The sequence below is a fragment of the Rhincodon typus genome, chromosome 7, assembly GCF_021869965.1.
Source record: "Rhincodon typus isolate 14 chromosome 7, sRhiTyp1.1, whole genome shotgun sequence".
Lineage (NCBI taxonomy): Eukaryota > Metazoa > Chordata > Chondrichthyes > Orectolobiformes > Rhincodontidae > Rhincodon > Rhincodon typus.
In genome coordinates this window covers 94,697,539-94,721,003 of record NC_063338.1, presented here as the reverse complement: position 1 = coordinate 94,721,003, position 23,465 = coordinate 94,697,539, and the positions used below count along the sequence as shown (strand labels likewise).

Below are 23,465 nucleotides of genomic sequence, written 5' to 3'. Positions count from 1 at the left end.
TGGTGACCATCCTTTCCAAGGACATATGAAATAAGAGTAGTAGACCATCCAGCTCCACCATTCAATAAGAAAGTGGTTGATGTGGGTACAGTTACAACATTTAAAAGACATTTGGATAAGTACATGAATAGGAACGGTTTGGAGGAATATGGGCCAAATGCAGGCAAATAGGACTAGTTTAGATTGGGATTATCGTCAGCATAGACTGTTTGGACCGAAGGGTCTGTTTCCATGCTGTATGACTCTAAGATCATGACTGGTTTGTTTGCATTTCAAATTCCACATTCCCATGTATCCCCTGTAATCCCTGCCCAAGATTCTGTCCTCCTCAGTCTTAAAAATATTCAATAATTCTACTCCTATTGCCTTCTGAGTCAGAGTTCCACAGTTACACACCCTCAGTGAGAAACAAATTTGCACCTGTCAGCTGCAGATGCTGGGGGATCTCTACTGCTGCCACACTGGGCTCAAACTCGGAGGGATATGGGCCAAGCACTCCAAAAGGATAATTTTTTAAAAATGCCCCCTAGTTGTGGACTTTATCAGTCATGACATAGATTATAAGAGCATGGAGGTCATGTTGTAGCTGTAGAGAACTTTGGTTAGGCCACAGCTGGAGTACTATGTGCAGTTCTGGTCACCATATTATAGGAAGGACGTGATCGCACTGGAGGGAATGCAGAGGACATTCACCAGAATGCTGCCTGGGATGGAGCATTTCAGCGATGAAGAGGCTGGATAAACTCGGGTTGTTTTCTTTATAGTAGAGAAGACTGAAGAGGGAATCTGATAGAGGTGTGTAAGATTTTGAGGGGCATGGACAGAGTGAATATAAAGCAACTGTTCCCTTAGTTGAATGGTCAATAAAAAAGAAGCATAACATTAAAGTGAAAGACTGGATATTTAGGGGGTTTGGGAGGGATACTCTTCAGAGCTTTGGTGTGGATTTGATGGGCCAAATGGCCTTTTTCTGCATTGTAGGCATTCTATGATTCTGTTTGCTTTATCACTTGCTGTACCTGTATACTAACGTTTTGTCACTCATGCGCTAGAACACCTGGATGCCTCAGAAGCAGAATTCTGTAATTTTTTTTTTAAAAAAGTAATATTGTTCTTTTTTAAACTGTTCCTGCCAAAGTAAACAACTTCAAATTTTCCCACATTAAACTCCATCTGCCAGAGTTTTATCCACTCACCCAACCTACCTATATCTATCTGCAAATTCCTTACATCTGCTTCACAACATACTTGCCTCTTCTGATGAAGTCATCAGACTCGAAACGTTGCCTCTGTTTTCTTCCCATAGATGCTGCCAGTCCTACAGAGTTTCTTCAGCAATTTCTGTTTTTGATACTTTGCTACCTACTCTGGCGCCCTCTGCAAATGTAGCCACAATGACTTTGCTCCCCTTATCAAAGTAACTGATATGAATTGTAAATGTTGAGGCCCAGCACAGATTTGAGACACTTCACTTTCATATGCTGCCTGACAGATTCATTTATGCATACTCTGCTTTCTGTTATCCAGTCTTCTATCCAATGTGCTACATACTGCACTGAGATTTTATCCACAATATCTTTGCAGGTGACATCTTGTCAAAGAACTACAGTATGTCAATAGACTCCTTTTTAAACAAAGCATGTTACTCCTTTGAGGAGCTCCGATACATTGGTTAAGCATGACTTCCCTTTCAAGCTTCTGAACAAGCAATTGGCCTCAAAATGTTACCCGTTTCTCTCTCCACAGATGCTGCCAGACCTGCCACATTTCTCCAGCTATTTTAGTGTTTGTTTAAGCATTACCGGCAATGGAGCACAGTTGGATAACTGGAGCCAGCAAGATGTCAACACCAAGTAGAGGAGGAACAAATTGACAAAATTTTGTGAAAGGACATTCTGTGTCCTCAGGACATGCCCAGAGTTTTATATCAATTTGTGAAGTGGCAGCGCTGTGATGGAAGAATGAACAGCTCTCACTGGTGTGTCTGACAGTCAGAATGGAGATGACTGCACTCGGGGCTACAGTGCTCGATGAATTTCTGCTGCTAGCGCAACAAGTTTCATCTCGTGTCCTTGATCAGCTTCCAGGCATTGGCAGCTACTCAGTGTCCCGGTCTCTTGCTGCTCAGACTTGCCTGTGTTGAGTTTATATGGAAGTTCAGTCTGAATCGCTGATCAGAGGGTGAATATATCGGAGTGGGGCATGGAGGGGAAACCAGGTATCATTTGAACACGTTGCAAAGTCGGGCAAGGGAGAAAGAAACCAGGCACCCTCTCTGAACCGCGGCTCAGCAGAACTCATTCTGCACCATCCACAGCTCCCCAAAGCCTATGCACCATCCACAAGGCACAAGTCAGGAGTGTGATGATGTATTCGCCATTTGCCTAGACAAGGGCAGAAAAACACAGGAACACCACCACCTGCGGGTTCCCCACTAAGAGACACACCACCTGACTTGGAACAATATTGGCTTGTCACTGGATCAAAGTTCCGGAACTCCCTTTTTAACAGCACTGTAGCGATCCCGACTACATTTTTGGTCCCCTTGAGGAGGGATGTAGTTACACTGGAAGTAGTTCAGAGGAGGTTTGTCTTACAAAGAGAGATTGAGCACTTTAAGCCTATACTCTCTGGAGTTTAGAGAATGAGGAAATATCTAATTGAGTCAGAAGATGCTAAAGAGGATTAACAAAGTAGATGTAGAAGGAATGTCTCATGTGGGGCAACTAAAAATAAAAGGTAATGGTTTTAGGATAAAGGGAAGCAGATTTAAAACAAAGATGCGGATAAATTACTTCTCTCAAAGAATTGAGAATCTGTGGAATTCACTCCCCCAGAGTGCAGTGGATGCTGGGACATCGAGTAAATTTAAAGAGATAAACAGATTTTTAATTAGTAACAGGTTGAAAGGTTACAGGGAACGGGCAGGAAGGTGGAGTTGAAGCTGAGATGAGACCAACCATAATTATATCAAGTGGCAGAGCAGGCTTGAAGGGCTGAATGGCCTACTCCAGTTCCCAGTTCTTACATTTTTATGTATGCCCCAAAGACTGCAGCAGTTCACCACTCCTTTCTCCAGGGCAGTTTGGAATGGGTAATAAATGATGGCCTCTCAAGATTAACTAAAAAAGTGTACACGTATAGGAGAAATGGATAGACTACAGGTTTCCTGGCTTACCAACAGCCAATGCTGGAAGAGCAGTGAATGTTTGATTTGATTTGATTTGATTTATTGTAGTTATATGTACTTAAGTACAATGAAAAGCTTTGTTTTGCGCACAGTATGTCCTCACAAACTCGTGGTTGCTTTCCTGAAAAGTGCAACTTTAAGTGTTACAAACTTTAAGCAAATCAGATTTTCCCATTACAACCAATCCAAAAGCTGGAGTTAGGTCCTACAGAACCACTCTCATCAGAACACTATACCCTGTAAGAAGAAATAATTTATATTGCTAAACTCCCATGCTGATAAATGAACTAACTTTCAAAATAAAAATGGTTTGAAAACAAAAGGAATACACTGCATTTTCCATCTGCTTGCTGGTTCCCAATCCCACACCATCCCATTCACCAAAACCTTCACACTTGCTAACCCCATGAGCAAATAAATTGGGAGCGGTCGGCCATCTGGTTTCTTGAGCCTGCTATGCCATTCAAAAAGATCAGAGCTTGTCTCTTTGTGTTCTGAATTAGACATTCCCTTCGACTGCTGATAACCTCAATTCCCTTGCTTTGTAAGAATCTATGTCCAGTTCCCCTGCGTCTTCCAGTCACTGCTGCCCCCTTGTCAAGTCTAACTGTGAACCAGGGTTTGAAGCCCAGCTCAGAGGGACAAGAGCAGCTTTGACCACAAGGTGTGTGTGTGTGTCTGTGTTGGGGGGTGGGGGGGGGGGGGGGGAAGAAGTGTGCTGAGAGGTCACACGGTTCACTATCAGTCCTGAAAGAAACAACCTTAAATAAAATTCTCAATGTTAATTATGAACCCAGGCCTTTAATTGACAGATGTTAATAGCAGAACAACTGAAAATTTAGACTTGAAGTATTTGTAAGTACAAGAATTGCTGTATGAGTTCAATGAATATCATTTAATTCAACAGCTACATTGTTGGGGGTGGGGGGGGGGGGAGCGTTTGCAAATACAAGATGGAAAACTACTACTTAGAGCTCAATAAATCCTTCCTGTTTCTCCCTCTGTCTTTCATGAAAGGGCTACAAGTCTGGCTCACATAAATTGCCCCCATAAAATAATCATTTTTAGAAAAAAAACCATGAATAAAAGTGAGAGCAAGGACAGACTCTTCTGAGCTTTACTGGTCAAGGTGCTGAATTTGTAGCTTTCTGAAAATTAACTCTTCCATAGGATGTGGGTGTCATTGGCAAGGCCAGCATTTGTTGCCCATTCCGGATTGTCTCTAAATGGCCCCTATTAGGCCATTTCAGAGGGCAGTTAAGATTTAACCACATCACTGTTGGTCTGGTGTCTCTTGCAGGCCAGATCAGGTAAGGACGACAGATTCTCTTTGTAAAAGGACACTAGTAAGCCAGATGGGTTTTTACAACAATTGATGATAGCCTTGTGGTCACCATTGCTGAGACTAGCTTTCAGAGTTTATCAATTGAATATAAATTTCACCTGCTGCTGTGGTGGGATTTGAACCAGTGTCCCCAGAGCATTAGCCTCAGCCTCTGGATTACTAGTCCAGTGACATTAACTCCCTACTAAATTCGGTTGAGCAGTTAAGTTAAACGTGTAAGATTAACAGTAAACCATTGTTTTCAGAGATGCTATCACACTTCAAGGCCAGTTCAGCAGATATCACTGAAGCAACATTTTTGTCTTCTGCGCACTGCACATTTTGTGCAGGCTTAAATATTGACAAGATAATCTCAAAGATTCCATTTGAATAAATATTTAATGGTACCGAGAAGTTAAGATGTATGTTAGGGATGAGGGTAGGTGGTAGGGAAAGTAGTTTGGGGTAGAAAGTGGCCACAAAGAATCCACTACCGTAAATCAAAGTCAGTTCTGAAGGAGTGCAACAATATCCAGGTGTGACATCTTTTGGATGAGAGATTAGATTTATGCCCCACTTGACATCTCAGGTGTATGCAAAAAAACCCAATGCACACTCTTGAAGAGCAGTGTCACAAGCCCATTATTTATTCTCCAACTAACAAAGCTGAAAACAAACAATCATTTATCATGTTGCTGCTGGGGTGTGGGGGGCTTGCTGTGTGCAAATTGTTTACCAAATCTCCCACATTACAATATATGGCCTCATTTCTTTGAAGTCATTCATTGAATGTGAATCATTCAGTCGATGCTGTCACACCATAGAAGACCATAAGAGACAGGAGCAGAAGTAGGCCATTCAGCCCCTCGAATCTGCTCTGCCTTTAATGAGATCATGGCTGATCTGATAATTCTCAACTCACTTTGCTGCTTTTTCCCATAACCCTTTATTCCCTTAGCGATTAAAAATCTATCTCAACCTTAAATATAGTGATCCAGCTTCTACAGCCTTCTGCAGTAAAGAATTCCACAGATTCATTTCCCTCAGAGGAAAAATTCCTCTGCATCTCTGACTTAAATGAGTGACCCCTTGTTAACATTATGCCCTCTGGTCCTAGACTCTCCCACAAGGGAAATCACTTTTTCTGCACTTATCCTGTGTCACGTCCCCTAAGAATCTTGTAAGTTTCAATAAGATCATCTCTCATTCTTCTAAATTCCATTGAGTATAGGCCCAATCTACTCAAACTCTCCTCATAAGACAGTCCCTCCATACTTGGCATCAGCCAAGTGAACCTTCTCCGCACTGCCTCTAATGTCAGTACGTCTTTCCTTAGATAAGGGGCCAAAAACTGTTTACGATATTCTGGCTGTTGTCTGACAAGTGCCTTATATAGTTTTAGCAAAACCTCTCTACCGTTACACTCCATTGCCTTTGAAATAAAGGCCAATACTCCATTTCCCTTCCCTGTTATGCGGTGAGCCTGAATGACAGCATTTTGTGATTCATATAATGGTTTCACGTAAAAAGTTTGTAAGGTGTCCCTATATGTCTGCATAGTGTGGAATGGTCATCACCGAGCCCCTTGTTCAGACAGTTCAGTAATGGAACAAGGGACACATTGATAGCCCAGTGTTAACTATTCACCCACCTGTGAAAAACTGCATGAAGCTCTTGCACTTGGAAGGATTTCGGATCAGCAGCGTGTAGGATGCCCCCGAACCGTCAAACTCCATGCCAATGCTCTGGGTCCGAAGGCCCACCTGTATGTGCACTAGACTCAGTATGGGGTGCACCTCGCGCTTCCTGAGCCAGGTGGCTGGCTGGTCACTAAAACAGGAAAGAAAATGAATGAAGACACTGACACCCAGAAGGGCATGGACAGCAGATACATGGAAACACCATGCCCTGCAAGTTCCCCTCCAAGCTACTCACCATCCTGACTTGGAAATATATCGTCGTTCCTTCACTATTACTGGGTCAAAATCCTAGAATTCCCTCCCTAACAATATTCTGGGCATCCCCAAACTACATGGATTGCAATGGTTCAAGGCAGCAGCTCAGCACCACCTTTTCCAAGGGAATAAATGCTGACCTTGCCACATTATAGAAATGAAGGCAAGACATTGTTTGCAAGTCCACCTAAGAGAACAGGATTCAGGGAAATGACAATGAAATTCAGTGTAACACATTATAAGGAACACTTTCCTTTTGAAGAGCTAAACGCCACCCAAGCATCGTCTTTTGGTCCTGTACTCAAAGCTGCACCAAGTCCAGGTGGGAGCTCAGCCCCGACTGTGAACCTCTTCCAATTCACCCCTTCCAATTCACCCCTTCACATGGCGAAAGGAAATCTCGCGTGTATACAGCATTTTTCACAACTGCCAGGCATCTCAAAGTATTTTACAGCCAATTAAATACTTTGAAGAGTAGTTGCTGTTGCAGTGTAGGATTCAAGGCAGCCAACTGGTGCACAGCAAGATCCCATAAACAGCAAAGTGCTAATGACCAGCTGGCCTGTTTCTTTGACACTGATTAAGGGATACATGTTACCCAGGACACGGAGGATAATTCCGTTGTCTTTCTCCAGTATTGTGCCATGAGATCTTTTACAGCCATCTGAGCAGACAGCAGAGACCTCAGCTTTAATGTCTTGTCAGAAAGACAGCACATCTGAGTTTGCTTTATTGTTGTCACGTACCAAGATATAGTGAAAAGTGTTGTTTTGTGTGCTATTCAGGCAGATTGTACCATACAAAGTGCATCAGGGTAGCCAAACACTGTGCACAACAGTGTTACAGTTGCAGAGAAGATGCAGAGAGAGATTAACATCAACATTGAGAGGTCCATTCAGAAGTCTGATAATAGTGGAGAAGAAGCTGTTTGTACGTGTATTCACACTGTTGTATCTTCTGCCTGATGGAAGAGGGAGGAAGAGAGTAGGGGTGGGAGGGGTTTTTGATTATGTTGGTTGCTTTCCCAAGGCAGCGGGAAGTAAAGATGCAGTGCAGCACTCTCTCGATACTGGACTAGCTGTCTTGATTTGCTTACTCAGGCCCTGGAGAAGGATCTGAACGCACAGCATTACAACTGAGACAACGGAGCTATTCACTGAGCCACAGGCAACATCTTCGAAAGAGACTTTCAAAATCCCTCCAATCTCTTTCACTCCAGCAACATTAATTCTTCTGCTTTCCTACCCAGCTTTCTCCTGGTTCCAAAATAAACAGATTCTGCTGTGAGAGGCATTACATCAAACATGCACTGGTGAATCCTATCTTGCTGGTAAAGTCTGTGGTATTGTGCTTGGAACATACAAAATGCTGAAGGTCTTGACTGGGTGTATGCGGAGATGATGTTTCTCTGTGGGAAAATCTTGAATTGGAGATTCTCTTTTTCAGAATAAAAGACAGATAAGAGGAGATTTTTCCTCTTATTATTCTTTTGAACTCTCTCTCAAAAGGTGTTGGAAGCAGAGTTTTCCTGTATTTTTATGGCAGAGATAGACCCTTCATAAGCAAGGTGATGAAAGATGATCAGGAATAGGTGGGAACGTGGAATAATCAGATCAGCCACAATCTTACTGAATGGTAGAGCAGGTTTGGAAAAGGTGGGCGGTGGGTTTGGATTATCATTCCTGTGGAGAACAAATATGAATAGTTTGCATGCTGTGATTCTGATTGATGGTCAGACAGAAACGGGGGGAAAAGTATAATAGGGGATAAAGAAATGGCTGAGCTACTGAATACGTACTTTGATTCTGTCTTCACAAATGAGGACACAAATCAGATACCAGAAATGTTGGAGAATGCAAGGTTTAGTGATAGGGAAGAATTCAGGGAGATCAATATTAGTAGACCAATGGTGCTGGGAAAATTGATGGGATTGAAAGCAGATAAATACCCAGGACCTGATAATCTACATGCCAGAGTACTTAAGGAAGTGGATACATTGGTGGTCATCTTCCAGGATTCTATAGACTCTGGAACAGTCCCTGCAGATTGGAAGGTCACTAATGTCATTCCAATATTCAAAAAGGGAGAGAAAAAAGCACAGAATTATAGACCAGTAAGCCTAACATTGGTAGTGGGGAAAATTCTCGAATCCATTATCAAGGACTTCATAGCAGAGAATTTAAAAAGCAGGAGAAGGATCAGACAGTTGGTGTCGTTGATGAAAGCCATGATGTGGATAATAACCTGGTGTCGTGTGATTTCTGACCAGGATCAGGCAGAGTCAGCAAGGATTTATGTAGGGGAAATCACGCTTGACAAATTTGTTAGAATTCTATGAAAATGTAACTAGTAGAGTTGGCAAGGGAAAGCCAGTTGACGTGGTATATCTGGACTTTCTGAAAGCATTTGACAAAGTCCCTGCAAGATTAAAGCGCACGGCATTGGGGGAAGTGTATCGAGATGGATAGAAAACTGGTTGGCAGGGAGGAAACAAAGAGTAGGAATTAATGGGTCCTTTTCAAATTGGCAGGCAGTAATAGTGGGGTGTCACAGGGATCGGTGCTGGGACCCCAGCTATTCACAATTTATGTAAAGGATTTGGATGAGGGAAGAAAATGTAACATCTCAAAGTTTGCAGATGATACCAAATTGGGAGAGAGGGCAAAACAATGGCAGATGCAGTATAATTTGGATAAATGTGACGTTATTCACTTTGGAAGCAAAAGCAAAAAGGCAGATTATGACCTGAATGGCTGTAATTTGGGAGGGGAGTGTGCAGCGGGATCTGGGTGTCCTTGTGCACCAGTTGCTGAAGGTAAGCATGTAGGTGCAGCAGGCGGTAAAGAGGGCAAATGGTATGTTGGCCTTCATTGTGAGAGGTTTCAAGTACAGGAGCAGAGATGTGTTGTTGCAGTTATACAGGGCCTTGGTGAGGCCACACCTGGAATATTGTGTACAGTTTTGGTCTCTTTTTCTGAGGAAGGATACTCTTGCTCTCGACGGAGTGCAGCGAAGGTTTACCAGGCTGATTCCGGGGATGGCGGGACTGATGTAGGAGGAGAGATTGACTAGGTTAAGATTGCTTTTGCTGGAGCTCAGACAAATGAGGAGGATTCCATAGAGACTTATAAAATTCTAACAGGACTGGACAGGGTAGCTGCAGGGAAGATGTTCCCGATGGTGGGTGTGTCCAGAACCAGGGGTCACAGTCTGAGGATTCAGGGTAGACCATTCAGGATGGAGATGAAGAGACATTTCTTCCCCCAAAGAGTGGTGCATGGAAGTAGTTGATGCCAAAACATTGAACGTATTCAAGAGGCGGCTAGATATAGCACTTGGGGCAAATGGGATCAAAGATTATGGGGAGAAAGCAGGGTTAGGCTATTGAGTTGGACGATCAGCCATGATCGTGAAGAATGGCGGAGCAGGCTTAAAGGGACAAATGGTCTCCTCCTGCTCCTATTTTCTACATCAATGTTTCTACATTTACATTAATGTGCCACAGTATCTTGCTCAAGTAGCTCAGTGTGTGGCACACTCCCTTCAAGAGTTCATGGGCTCCATGGCCCAACTCTGGTCACTGGGCCCAAAACCCACAGACAGCCGAGGGCGAGTGCTGCACTCAGAGGTACTGTCTTTTGGAGGATCCTCAAGCGAATGTGAAAGATTCCATGAAGTAGTGTAGGACCATTCTCTCTGATGATCGGAGCCAATATTAAACCATATTCCTTACCCATATGAAAACAGATCATCTGGCCTTTATCACATTACTGTTTGTGGGATCTTGCTGTGCAAAGTTGGCTGCCACCTTTCTTTCATTGCAATTGACTGTTTCAAAAGCACTGCACCAATGGTGAACCTCTTTGGGCCATCCTGAAAGGTGCTGCATAAGTTCAAAAAAACTTAGACACGAGCACTTAAAATGCCAGGGCATAGCAGACTGTGGACCAAGTGCAGGTAAATGGGATTAGCGTAGTTTGGTTTGTTGGTTGTCATGGATGTGATGGGCCAAAGGGCTTGTTTCTATGTTGTATGAATCTAAAGGTAAACGCTGCGGATGCCGGAAGTCTGAAACACACACAGTGCTGGAGAAACTCAGGTCTGGCAACATCTGCGGTGAGAGATATAGAGTTAACTTTCGAGATGAATACAACTCTTCATCACTGTACAAACAGAAGACTCCCTCCAGTGTCTTTGGAGATGCTGTCAATTTCCACAAACACGTCTTTTTCTTCAAAAAAACGAAAAAACCCCAAAGAACTGCAATTGCTGGAAATCAGAAGAATAAAAATCAGAAATTGCTGGAAAAACTCAGCAGGTCTGGCAAAATCTGTGGAAAGAGAAACAGAGTTAATGTTTTGGGTCCAGTGACCCTCCTTCAGAAGTGTCGAATGAGCTGGAGGACGAAGAGGAACTGGGATAAGGGCAGCTCTGGGCCTGCATGAGGTGGTGCTGGTAGGGAGAGAGGTTGAGTGTGCGCATATGGCACACATGGCACTGAGTGTAGATCTCAAGATGAACGGCTGTCTGTGGTTGTCAAATTAGCGGAGGATGAAGTGGAACTGGGGAGCAGGGTAGCTCTGAGCCAGTGTGAGTTCTGAAGGAGGGTTAGTGGACCTCAGTGCCATGTGTCGCCATGTGGCACCATCTGCTTTCTCTCCAATAGGTGCTGCTGGAGTTGCTGAACTTTTCCAGCAATTTCTGATTTTGCTTTGGTTTTTCTTCAAATGTTCCTCAGGCAGCTCTCCACTCCATCTTTGCTCTCACAATCAGCAACAAGTTATGTGTCAAATATCTCATGGGGACCTAGGCATAGCTAAACAAACACCGTCCTCACGAACTGAATACTTGGTGTCAGTGACTCATTATGACAGAGGCCATCCAGCTTACGTAGACAGTCCCATTCTCTTGTCTCTGAGTTTAGTTCCCAAGGTTCCTGCCCGATTTCCTTTTGAAATTGTCCATCATCTTTACTTCCACTTGTGGGCAGCCATTCATGTCAATACCATTCATTGTACACAGGAGTTCTTCCTCATATTCCCCTCCGTAGTTCTTGCCCCAAATGTTACAATTCACGTCACAAACACATTCCACCATGGGTTCTGAAGAAGGTTCACCGACCCGAAACATTAACTCTGATTCTTCTTCACAGATGCTGCCAGATCTGCTGAGATTTTCCAGCAATTTCTGTTTTTGCTCCCGATTTACAGCATCCGCAGTTCTTTCGGTTATGTCCCCGAGTCCTTGTGTCTTCAGCTAATGGGAACAGGTTTTCTTTATTGGGCCAATCCAGCCAGTCAGGGATTGAATCAGGGATCTGCTGGCTCCATGCTGCAAGACGTGACATGTCACTGTACCAGGTCCATCCACGAGAGGTGTCAAGTGTACCTGCATCAATTGCTGGCTTAGTCAGGTAATAAATAAAAAACAATGTGAAGAGAAAATTTCTCACTTGGAGAGGGGCAAGAATGTGGATCTCGCAATCAGAGAGAATTATTGAGGGGAACAGAGTAAATACATTTAAGAAGCAGCTGGATAGGCAGATGAGGGAAAACATAATAGAGGGATGACAATAGATAAGATGAGGCTCACTGGCTTGGAGCAGTTGGCAGATCCAACCCATCGTACCATCTCCACCATGGGTTAAGGCAAAGAGCTAGCTCCAAAATCACCTCCAGCCAATCGGGGATTGAACCCCATGGTTTCAGTATCACTCTGATCTGCACTGGCCTTTTGGCCAACTGAGCCAAACCCACCACCCAGCCCAAATGCCCAATAAGCTTGTGTTGCTGTAGCCACACATACTTTGATCTGCACGTGTAGCCTGGAGTTATGGAGAGTGATGGTAGAGACTCCAATTTATTCACACCATAGGGCTGATCAGGAATTGCTTCCACTCTTGCTGCCCACCTCTAGGGAGCGTTGGCAAGAATTGCACTTTGATAATCAACTGGCTTGGCCATGGTACAATCATATCTTTCTTGTCTGTTAAGTCCTGGAGTAGATCTCGAGCCCAGAGCTACTGATTGACCTTTTATCAAAAGGCAGAGTCGCTCTCCACTGCACTGCAAGAGCTCAAAGCTACAAATCCTGAATTGAATTGGGAAACAACAATTGAGATAAACCATTTTTATGGAGCTAAGTTCTGAACAAACCTGAGGGGTCTAGTGATTTCCAAGATGTAGACATTGAAATTCGACAGGATCAGCAAAGACGGGTACTCTTGAGGGTTCCCATATTTCACTGTAGACACCTGTAATTTGAAAAATAACTTAACTCCTTGAGAATTGCAAGGGTGTCATTTTCTTGAGTATCACTCAAACAGCAAACTGACATACCTGATCTGATTAATGAGTTGGTCTATGGGAGAGATTTCACCATGAGGTCCATCTGCAAGGAGACTGAGGGGTGGCCTTAAAGAGGTTTATAAAATCATGATGGGCATGGTGAATAGTCAATGCCGTTTTTTTCCTAGGGTGGGGGAGTCCAAAACTAAAGGATATTGGTTCAAGGGGAGAGGAAAGATTTAAAAAGGACACAAGGGGTAACTTTTTCACGCAGAGGGAGGTGCATGTATGGAATGAGCTGCCACAGGAAGTGGAGGAGCTAGGCACAATTATAGTATTTAAAAGGCATTTGGATGGGTAAATGACTAGGAACGGTTTACAGGGATATAGGCCAAATGCTGGCAAATGGGACTAGGTCAGATTGGGATGTCTGGTTGGCAAGGATGAGTTGAAATGAAGGGTCTGTTTCCACGCTGCATGACTCTATGACCATGAATCCACAAGAAACTAGGTCATTTTAACCCTTAAGAATTTAAGCAAATTGGTTTACAAAATTCCTAAACAGATCTTCGATGAGAATTGTCTCATTGGATACAACACCGACATTTTAAATTTTAAAAAGTATTCCTTTGGGGGCATTGGTTTATTTTCTCATGTGCATCACTGGCCAGGCCAGCATTTGTTGCTGCCCCTAATTGCCTCTTAAACTGAGTGGCTTGTTCAACCATATCTGAGGGTAGTTAAGAGTCAACTACATTGCTGCGGATCTGGAGTCACGTGTAGGCCAGACTGGAGAAGGACGGTCGATTCTGTTCTCTAAAGAACATGCTTAAAGGTTTGCTAAAAACCAGATGGGTTTTTACAGCAATCGATGATCGTTTCACGGTCACTGTGACCAAGACTAGATTCCCATGCTGGATTTATTGATTGGAATTTAAAACAACAAGTTTCTGTGGTAAGAGGTGAACCCATATCCCCAGGTTTCACTAGACCAGTGGCATTACCATATCCATCATCTCCCCTAGAATACCAAAGAAAAATGGAGGGATTCGAAAGGAGACGTTTGGCCAGATGCTGAGGTTTTGATTGTAATTAAAAACTTAGATTAATTTAATTTAAATACAGTTAATTCTGATTGCAGAGGAGGGTATTTATTAGCATATACTGGGGATTAATACCAGATTCCTGAGATTTCTCCCTCCAGGTACCTAACACCATTGATCCATGGTGACTAGAAACCACATCCTATGCCTCCTACTGGACTGTCCGCTTCATGCTACAGTGACAACGCACATTTAAGACTTAACTTTTATGCAGTAAAACATCACCAAGACGCTTCAATGAAGCATTACCAAATGAAATGTGACAGCAAGCAACATAAGGAATGACAAAGGAATAAAGAGATGTAAAGGTTTATGGAGGGAATTCCAGAGTTCAATGTCCAAGTAGCAAAAGTCCCAGCCACTAACTGCAGAAAACCTAAAAACAGAGTTACACAAAAGGTCAGAACTGGAGGGGTGCGGAGATCCAACAGCTGCAGGTGGTTACTGAGCCAGGGAGAGGAAAGGGCACGTTAGGGGGAAGAGGTATGGACTGGGTGGAGGTAGAAGGCTGCCTGGGTTGTGATGCTGCATGGGCCCAAATTGACCAAAAGCACTGACTGCCTCAGATCAAACTTGGGACTGCAACTTCAGCACTTGGCAAAGAAATTTGCCATTCCCACCTTTGCTCAAACAAAATGATGAGATTAGAAGGATTGCAAATGTGGAACATTAATCATTTGGAGCCTTTGTTCTGCAACACCCAGTTTGTCACATTCCTGGAAAGAATCGAGTACTGCCAAAAGGAAACGTCTAATCAATAGTGAATGACGAGAAAGAAAGTGGGACACAACAATTCGTATACATGAAACCTGAAGACTCACTTGTCAGTTTACAGACACACGAACAAGGAGCATACCAAGGCCATTCAAGCACTTTCTGCCATTTAATAAGACGGTGGTTGATCTGATTGTAACCTAAGATTCATATTCAGGCCAACCCCAATGACCTTTTGCCCCTTTGTTTACCAAGAATTTATTTAATTTTGCCTCAAAAATATTCAAGGACTCTGTTTCTTTTTTTTTGAAAACAAAACAATTCCAAAGACTCATAACCCTCAGTAAACTTCTCGTCTGCTTAAATGGGAGCCTTCTTAATTTCTGAAGTCACGCCAAGTTCGAGTCTTCTGTAAGAGGAAACATCCTCTCTACATCTTCCTTGTGAATAGTGCTCAAGATCTCATATTTCAAACCTGCCTCCTCTAACTCTGCTAAACTCTAGCAGATACAAGCTTAGTCTGTCCAACATTTCCTCATAATACCTGCTCTGTGTGGGTTGTCTTAAGTCTGGTAAATCTTAGTTGAACTGGGTCAAATGCATTTACATCTTTCCTTAAAAGAAGATAACTAGACTGTGCACAGTACTCCAGATGTGGCCTCGCCCATGCCCTGTATGGCTGAAGCATAATCTTACTACTTTTACTTTTAATTACCCTGGCAACAAATGATAACATCCCATTAGCTTTCTGAATTACATGGTGTACTGGACACTAACCTTTAGCGATTCATGCACAAGGACATACCTCTGTATCACAGAGCTCTACAATCTCTCATCATTTAGACGACGTTACATAGAATCATGCAGCATAGAAACAGGCCCTTTCGCTCACCACATCTGTACTGACCAACAAACACCAAACTACACTAATTCCATTGACCTACATTTAGTCCACAGCCAACTATGCCCTGGTATTTATCCAGATGCTTTTTAAATGTTCTAAGAGTATCTGCTTCCATCACCCTCTCAGGCAGCGTGTTCCACACGTCAACCACTCTGTGTGAAAAAATCTTTTCTTACACCCCTCACTTACTTACTCCTCCCCTTAAACTTCTGCCCTTTGGCCTCAGACATATCTGACATGGGGAAAAGATTCTCATGATCTACCTGTCTATGCCTCTCTGTTTTATATACCTCAATAAGATCCACCCCCAAACATAACTGAGTCTTTTGATCCTAGACAATATCCTGATTAACCTCGTCTACACCTTCTCCAGTCCAATCACATCCTTCCAATAGTGTGGCCTAAACCATGTTCTACAAAGTTGTAACAAGATTTCCTTGCTTCTATTTCTACCCCCTGGCTAATGAAGGCAAGTATCCCATATGCCTTCTTCATCACCTTGTCTACCTGTGCTGAAACCTTCAGGGATCTATGGACATGTACACCAAGGTCCCTTCTGTTTATCAGTACTCCTTATGTTCCTACCATTCATTGTGTATGTCCCTCCCTTACTGGACCTCCCAAAATGCACCACCTCACACTTAAAGATTAAATTCCACTGCCATTGCCCTGCCCACTTTACCAGCTGATCAATCTCAGGCTGTAGCCTGAGACCATCCTCCTCACTAGCAACATCACTAATTTTTGTGCCATCTGCAAACTTAGCAAGTATATCTTCTACGTTCACATCCAACTCATTAACATATATAACAAAACAGCAAGGATCCCAGCTCCAGTCCCTGTGGATTCACCACTGGTCGTAGGCTTCCAATTGCAAAAACAACCTTCCAACATCACACTGTCTCCTATTTGTAAGCTAATTTTGGCTCCAGTTTCCCACCTTGCCTTGGCTCTTACCTTTTGGACCAGCCTTCCATGTGGGACCTCGTCAAAGGCCTTACTGAAGCCCGTGTAAACCACATCAACAGAACTACCCTCATCAATGTATTTAGTTAACTTTACGTTAAAACTCAACTAGTCAGACAGAGTCTGCCTCTAACAAATCTGTGTTGACCATCCCTGATCAATCCCTGCCTTTCCAAGTGTTGATTAATCCTGCCCATCAGAATTTTTTCCAATAATTTACCCATCACTGACGTCAGACTAACTAGTCCGTAATCACCTGGCCTATCTCTGCTGTCCTTCTTGGAAAAAGGAACCACAGTAGCCATCCTGCAGTCACTTGGTACTTCACCTATGGCCAGCGAAGTATTAAATATCTCTATCAGGGCCCCACCAATCTCCTCTATTGCCTCCCATAGCAGCTTGGGATACATTAATCAGCCCCTAGGAATTTATACACCATTATGCCCATTTAAAACCTCTTCCTCATTAATCTTAACATGCTCTAGAACCTCACTATCCCAAATGAAATTTTCAGTGACAATATCTTTCTCCTTTGTGAATACAGACAAGAGATATTCATTCAAGGCCTCACCATTGTCCTCTGGCTCCACACAGAGACTACCCCTTTGGTTTCTAATAGGTGCCACTCTTTGCTTGGTAATCCTCTTGCTCTTTATCATAAAATGCTTTGAAGTTTTCCGTAATCCTCTCTGTCAAAGATATTTCATGGTCCCTCTTTGCCCTCCTCATCTCCTTTGTCAGCAGCCCCCAACAGTCTCTATACTTCTGAAGGAACTCCCGTTTTTAATGTTCTGTACCTAACATATGCTTCCTTCTTTTTTGATATCAAACTCTCAATATCCCTTGACATCCAGGGTTCACTACACTTGCTGTCCTTGTCCTTCACTCTTAGAGGAAGATGGTGACCCTGAACTCTCACTATGCTACTTTTAAAAGACCTTCACTTTCCAAATATAGATTTACTTGCAAGTAGCTGCTCCCAGTCTACATTTGCCAGATCCTATCTCACAATATTGAAATGGTCTTCGCCCAACTGAGACTTAACTTCTGTGCTATCCTTATCCTTTTCCATAGTAATTTTGAACCTTGAGTGTTATGGTCACTGCCCCCAAAACGTTTGCCCACTGACACTTCAGCCACTTGACCGGCTTCATTCCATATGATCAGGGCTAGCATTCTCTATTAGTACTATCGACATACTGGTACTAAAAGTTCTGCTGCACTTAACACTTCCTGCCAAAGTAGAGGATTTCACATTTTTCCATGTTATACACCATTTGCAGTTGTTAGTTTGTTCACCACAAACCAACGTACCAGCTCGGCAAACAAATCAACAACCCGATTTACAAGTCTTGTCAAAAATTTTATACTCCATTTGCTACATCTTTGCTCACTGACTTAACCTATCCATATCCTTTGGCACTCTCCTTGTATCTTGTTCACAATTTGCTTTCCTTTGTATTTGTGCATCAGCATAAAATTTGGCAACCATATTTTCCCTCTCTTCATCCAAATTATTTATACAAGTTGCAAGCAGTTGACATCTAGCATTCATCCCTGTGATGGAACACTTGTTACATCTAACCAATGTGCAAAAGCCATTTATGCCTAATACCTGCTTCCTGTTAGATAGCTAATCCATGCCAATATGCTATTGCTTACACACTTAAGCTTTTATTTTATGTAATAAGCTTTGATGAGGCACCTTATCAAATGGCTTCTGGACATCCAAGTACATTATATCTGCCAGTTCCCCTTTATCGACAGCATGTTACTTTTTCAAGGAACTCAAAAAGATTGTCTAAACATGATTTCCCTTTCATAAAACCATGCTGACGCTGTCTAATTGCCTTGAATGTTTCTAACTTATATAATAACTGCTTCAAACTTTCTCCCAATGACAGATATTATGCAGGGCAGTTTGATCTTAGAGTAGGATAATAGGTCAGCACAACATCGTGGGCTAAAGGGCCTGTACTGTGCTGTACTGTTCTGTGTTCTAAACCAAATGGTCTATAGTTTCTTGCTTTCTGTCTCCCTCAGTTTTTTAATAAAATGAGTTACATTTGCTATCTTCCAATCTAATAGGTTCTTCCCGTTAATTGGAAAATCAAAACGAATGCACGGAGAGGAAAAATTTAAAAGGGGCCTAAGGGACAACTTTTTCATGCCAAGGGTGGTGTGTGTATGGAATGAGCTGCCAGAAGAAGTGTCAGGGGCTGGTACAATTACAACATTTAAAAGGCATCTGGATGGGTATATGAATAGAAAAAGTGATTAGGGGATAGGGGCCAAATGCTGGCAAATGAGACTAGATTTATTTAAGATATCTGATCGGCATGGCCAAGTAGTACTGAAGGGTCTGTTTCCATGCTGTACAGCTCTATGACTCTAACTGTCTCATTAGGCACTTAATTGAAGAGTAGATCTGTAGCTCGGGTTGTGGGTGTTGAGGTTGGTTGGCTCGCGGAGCTGGTTTGTTGTTCCGCAGACGTTTTGTTACCGTGCTTGGTAACATCCTCAGTGCAGCCTCTGACGAAGTGTTGGTGTGTTTTCCCGCCTAGTTTTTAAACTCTGGGGTCCTTTGCGATGGATTGCCTCACTTCCAGGTTTCCTCCATAGTGGAATGTATATAGGGTCGAGTGCAATGTGTTTATTAATAGCATGCTTCGTGGAGTGACACGAAGACTCTAGGACAAAGACCATCAGGTCCCAGGCATGTGTCAGCCTACACCACGAATAATTTACGAGGATCACTACCCTAGTGAATGTAATTTTCCTCAATTCCCCTCTCACTTCCATTTCCTGATGCATATCTGCTTTTAGGTCATAACCTGTAGTCTCTTTAGGGAACATTAATACAAAATACTCGTTTCAATGCATCTGTCTCTCTACTTTCCATTAATTAATTCCCCAGACACACTTCGTTTACTCTTTAAAATATTTACAGAAACTCTTACAATTTTTAGTATTTCTGGCTAGCTTTCTCTCATAAAAAACTAATAACTAGGGACAATTTAATGTAACTCTTTGCTATTTTTATATTTTGTCCAATCTTCTGATGCACCAGCTGTCTTTGCACAAATACACAGTTTTTCTTTAAGTTTGATATTATTTTTAACACTTCTCGTTAATCAGAGAAAGGGTACATCTTTCCCCGGAACATTTTTCACTTGTTGGAACAATTGAAATGTTATACATTGGTATACTAGGCCTATACACTAATGTAGAGCACCGGTTACAATGAAGGACTCTCCTTTTCAACCTCTCTCCTTGCCTGAGGTGTGGTGACCGTCAGGCTAAACCACCAGTCTTCTCTCTCTAATGCCCTATTGTCTGATAAAACTATTAAAAGTTCACACTTTAATTTACACCATTTTACATCTCTTTTTCTCTTTCACCATGAACATTCCCTTTGCTGTTTTGTGCACACAGCCCCCACCATCTGCCCTCCTACAATTTCCATGCCTCTGTCGAAAGTATGAAAACATCCCCAAAAAACTTTTCAGTTCCGAGAGGACTCAAAAAAACGTTAATTCTGCTTTCTCTCTACAGATGCTGCCAGACCTGCCGAGTTTCTCCAGCATTCTTGGTTTCTTTTCCAAATGTGGCAGATTACACATCCAAATGTGGTAAATGGCATCTACTGATCAGGAATTCAACACTGGTTAGCATGACACATCCTTGATTACGTCATCGCAATAATCATTCACAAAATTTACATGACAACTTCAACATTTTATGCATCTGTCAATAAGATACAAATTAGGACATTTTAATTGTTGTTAACTCAATTGCCTTTGGTTACCAAATGCTGGTGGATGTCAGATAAGAAATTACACACATGAAGTACAAACTATTGTGTGCATAGGCGTTTTCTATTAATTCCGTAATATAAACAGTGTCACACCACTGACTAGTCAGCAATTTCTGCCAAATACTCAACAGATGTCAACAGGTCTGCTGTGCAGTTTAGTTCAGTTCCTAATTTTACCCATTGTTAGTTTGAAGAAAGTGTCAAACATGGTTTAAGAAAGGTCTCACCATAAGCCCATCAGATTCCATATTCACTGGACAGCCCTTTTGCACCTTATACAAGTAGTCAAGCTCCATGGGAGCTTAGTACAGCCTTCCTGAGTATGTGACAGCCGGGTATCTAAGCTTATGCACACAATTCTCAGTAGATGCACTTTTTTAAACAGTCATTCGCAGGATGTGGGTGGAACTGGCTCTGGCAGCATTTACTGACTATCCCCTTGTGCCCAGAAGGCAGTTATGAGTCAACCATACTGTTGTGGGTCTGGAATCACATGTTGGTCAGACCAGGTAAGGATGGCAGATTTCCTTCTTTAAAGGATATTAGTGAGCCAGATGTCTTTTTTCAACAATTGACAATAATTAGACTCTTATTAAATTGAAATTTCATCATCCGGCATGACAGAATTCGAACGAGTCCCAAGAACACTACCTAGCTCTCTGGATTCACAATCTTAGTTAATACCACTAGGCTATCACCAGCGCAGGACTGTGCTCCTGGTACCAGCATTGAGGAGCAAGAGCTCAGGGAAAAACCCCTCTTCATCTCCATCTTAAATGGGGGAACCCTTCATTTTAAAGTGCGCTCCTCAGTTCAATTCCCCAAACAAAGGGGAGCAGTACTCAGCGTTCACTTTTAAATTTCTCAATCTACAAGGTTCGCTGCAGAAAGTCACCAAAGATCCCTAAACAGCACCTTCCAAACCCACAAACACCAAAGATCTAGGACAAGGTAAGCAGATGCAAGTTCCCCTCCAGCCACCATCTGACTTGGAAATACATCACCATTCTTTGAGTGTCACTGGGTCAAAATCCTGGAACTCTCTCCCTAACAGCATTGTGGGTTAACCTACAAAACATGGACTGCAGCAGTTCAAGAAACAGCTCACCGCAACATCTTCAAGGGCAGCAAACACTGGCTCAGCCAATGACACCCAGGTCCCATGTGTGAATATAAGAAAAATTGCATGTTTAATAAGATCACCTCTCATTTTGCCAATGCCAATGAGGATAGGTCCAACTTGCTCAACCTCTTCTCATAGATAATCTCTTCATTCCTGGAACCCCATGGCAGTATTTCAAAGAAGTGGCAATATTACTCCTCACCACCAACCCCCAACCTGCATCCCACCCAAAGCACAGTGCCCAACAATAACGGTCTCTCAACCAGCATTGCTGAAGTAGATTTCACATAGAATATCTGCCTTTGCCCTATAATGTTAACTATCACTTTATTGATGTTTGGGGTGGCGCACACATTTTACAGTCAGGTCATTGGTTTGAGCCTCACTTCAGAGAAATAAACACAAACCTAGTTGCAGAGTTGTTTCTTGGATGACAAATTAAACCTAGTCCTCACTTGCCCTCTTAGGTCATACACAAAAAGCAATATGGCTACTAACAAGAAAGTAAGCTGGGGAGCAATGATTAATGTCTCAGCCAAAGTTTATCCCATCAGCAAAAACAATTTCACTGGTTATGATCATGCTACCACCTGTGGGATCATGCTGAGTTTCCGCTGGTTTCTGCATTTCCTATATGACAATGACTACAAGAATTATTTTACTAACTGCAATGTATTTTAGGATGCGTTGAGGTCACAGGAGGTGTTATGTAAATGCCAATATTTTCTTTCAGTAAATTGACAATGATTGGGTTGCAGGGGTTGGCATGAACGCATGAAGTTACACAACGAGGCAAGCAAGCAAATGAATCAGACTGCTGCTATGTTTTGAAAAAATGTTGATGCATTCCAGTTGGAGCTTTCTCTGTTCCACACAAATGAACAGATCCCAGTGACTGATCAGTCAAGCTTGTTTAGCTCAAAGATACATTACAGATGTGATGCTAGGGACTGCAAGGCGCCAAATCTCCAAGTTAAACCAACTGCTTGTCCTATCTAGCTCATCATGAACAGCAAGACGATACATGACAAAACAATGAGGTCCGGGAAAAGCTTACGAGAGCAGTGAAGCATCACGATCAAAATATCTCTCTTCCTCCAGAGCAGCGGAAAGGACTCTGTACTGGTTGAGTCTCTCCCTCAAGGTCAGCTGCCTCATTAAAGGTCATCAGCAGCTGAATGCATCACTTATTGCCCTTCTTCTAGTCTCTCACTTTGCAAAGTTTTTTCCTTAATCTTTTCAAAACAATGCAGCAATTACCAATGACCCAACACAAACCACACTTTTTTTTGGGAGGGGGGTGCATGTTGGGGGCAGAGGAGGACATACCTTTTCAGAGATCTGCCTCTCCTGAAACCATATCGAATGATGCTCACGGCTGACAAACGTTGAAATAATAGATCATTCAGTTGAGCAAGACTGTTCAGTCATTCAGCACAATTTTGGCTGATGTTGCTCACTCCTTTATCCCTCAATTCCGAGACTGTAAAATTCTGTATACGCCAGGCTTAACGACATTCAACGACAGAGCATCCACACTCTCTGGGCCACAGAGATCCAAAGATTTCCAACCAGTGAATCATCGTTTCTCCTCATCTCAACCCAAATGATCAACCCCTTAATCCTTAAACAGTGCCTATGCTTTACTTTCCCATTCAGCAGGAACAATCTCTCAGCTTTCTACTTTGTCAGGCCCCTTTAGAATTCTGAACGTTTTAGTTACGCAGGACCTTGGCGAGGCTGCACCTAGAATACTGTGTGTAGGTTTGGTCTCTTCTCCGAGGAAGGATGCTCTTGATCTCGAGGTAGTTCGGCGAAGGTTTACCAGTCTGATTCCGGGGATGGCGGATCTGACATATGAGCAGAGATAGACTGGGTTGGGATTGTTTTCGCTAGAGTTCAGATAAATGAGGGGGGATTTCATAGACACTAATAAAATTCTCACAGGACTGGACAGGGTAGATGCAGGGAGGATGTTCCCGATGGTGGGTGTGTCCAGAACCAGGGGTCACAGTGTGAAGATTCGGGGTAGACGATTTAGGATGGAGATGAGGAGACATTTCTTCACCCAAAGAGTGGTGA

At 42.8% G+C, this 23,465-nt stretch overlaps 1 protein-coding gene across 3 annotated transcripts in view; it reads right to left on the bottom strand.

Annotated features, from left to right (window-relative positions):
• Nucleotides 1-23,465, bottom strand: part of LOC109938710 (serine/threonine kinase 11 interacting protein) — a 115,587-nt gene that overhangs the window by 14,769 nt on the left and 77,353 nt on the right. For all 3 annotated transcript variants that reach the window (XM_048599048.1, XM_048599051.1, XM_048599049.1), the window contains exons 21-22: nucleotides 12,625-12,722; nucleotides 6,166-6,344 (exon numbers count right to left, since the gene is read on the bottom strand). In XM_048599048.1, coding sequence (XP_048455005.1) covers nucleotides 6,166-6,344; nucleotides 12,625-12,722 — 277 coding nt within the window. The remainder of the gene's footprint in view (nucleotides 1-6,165; nucleotides 6,345-12,624; nucleotides 12,723-23,465) is intronic.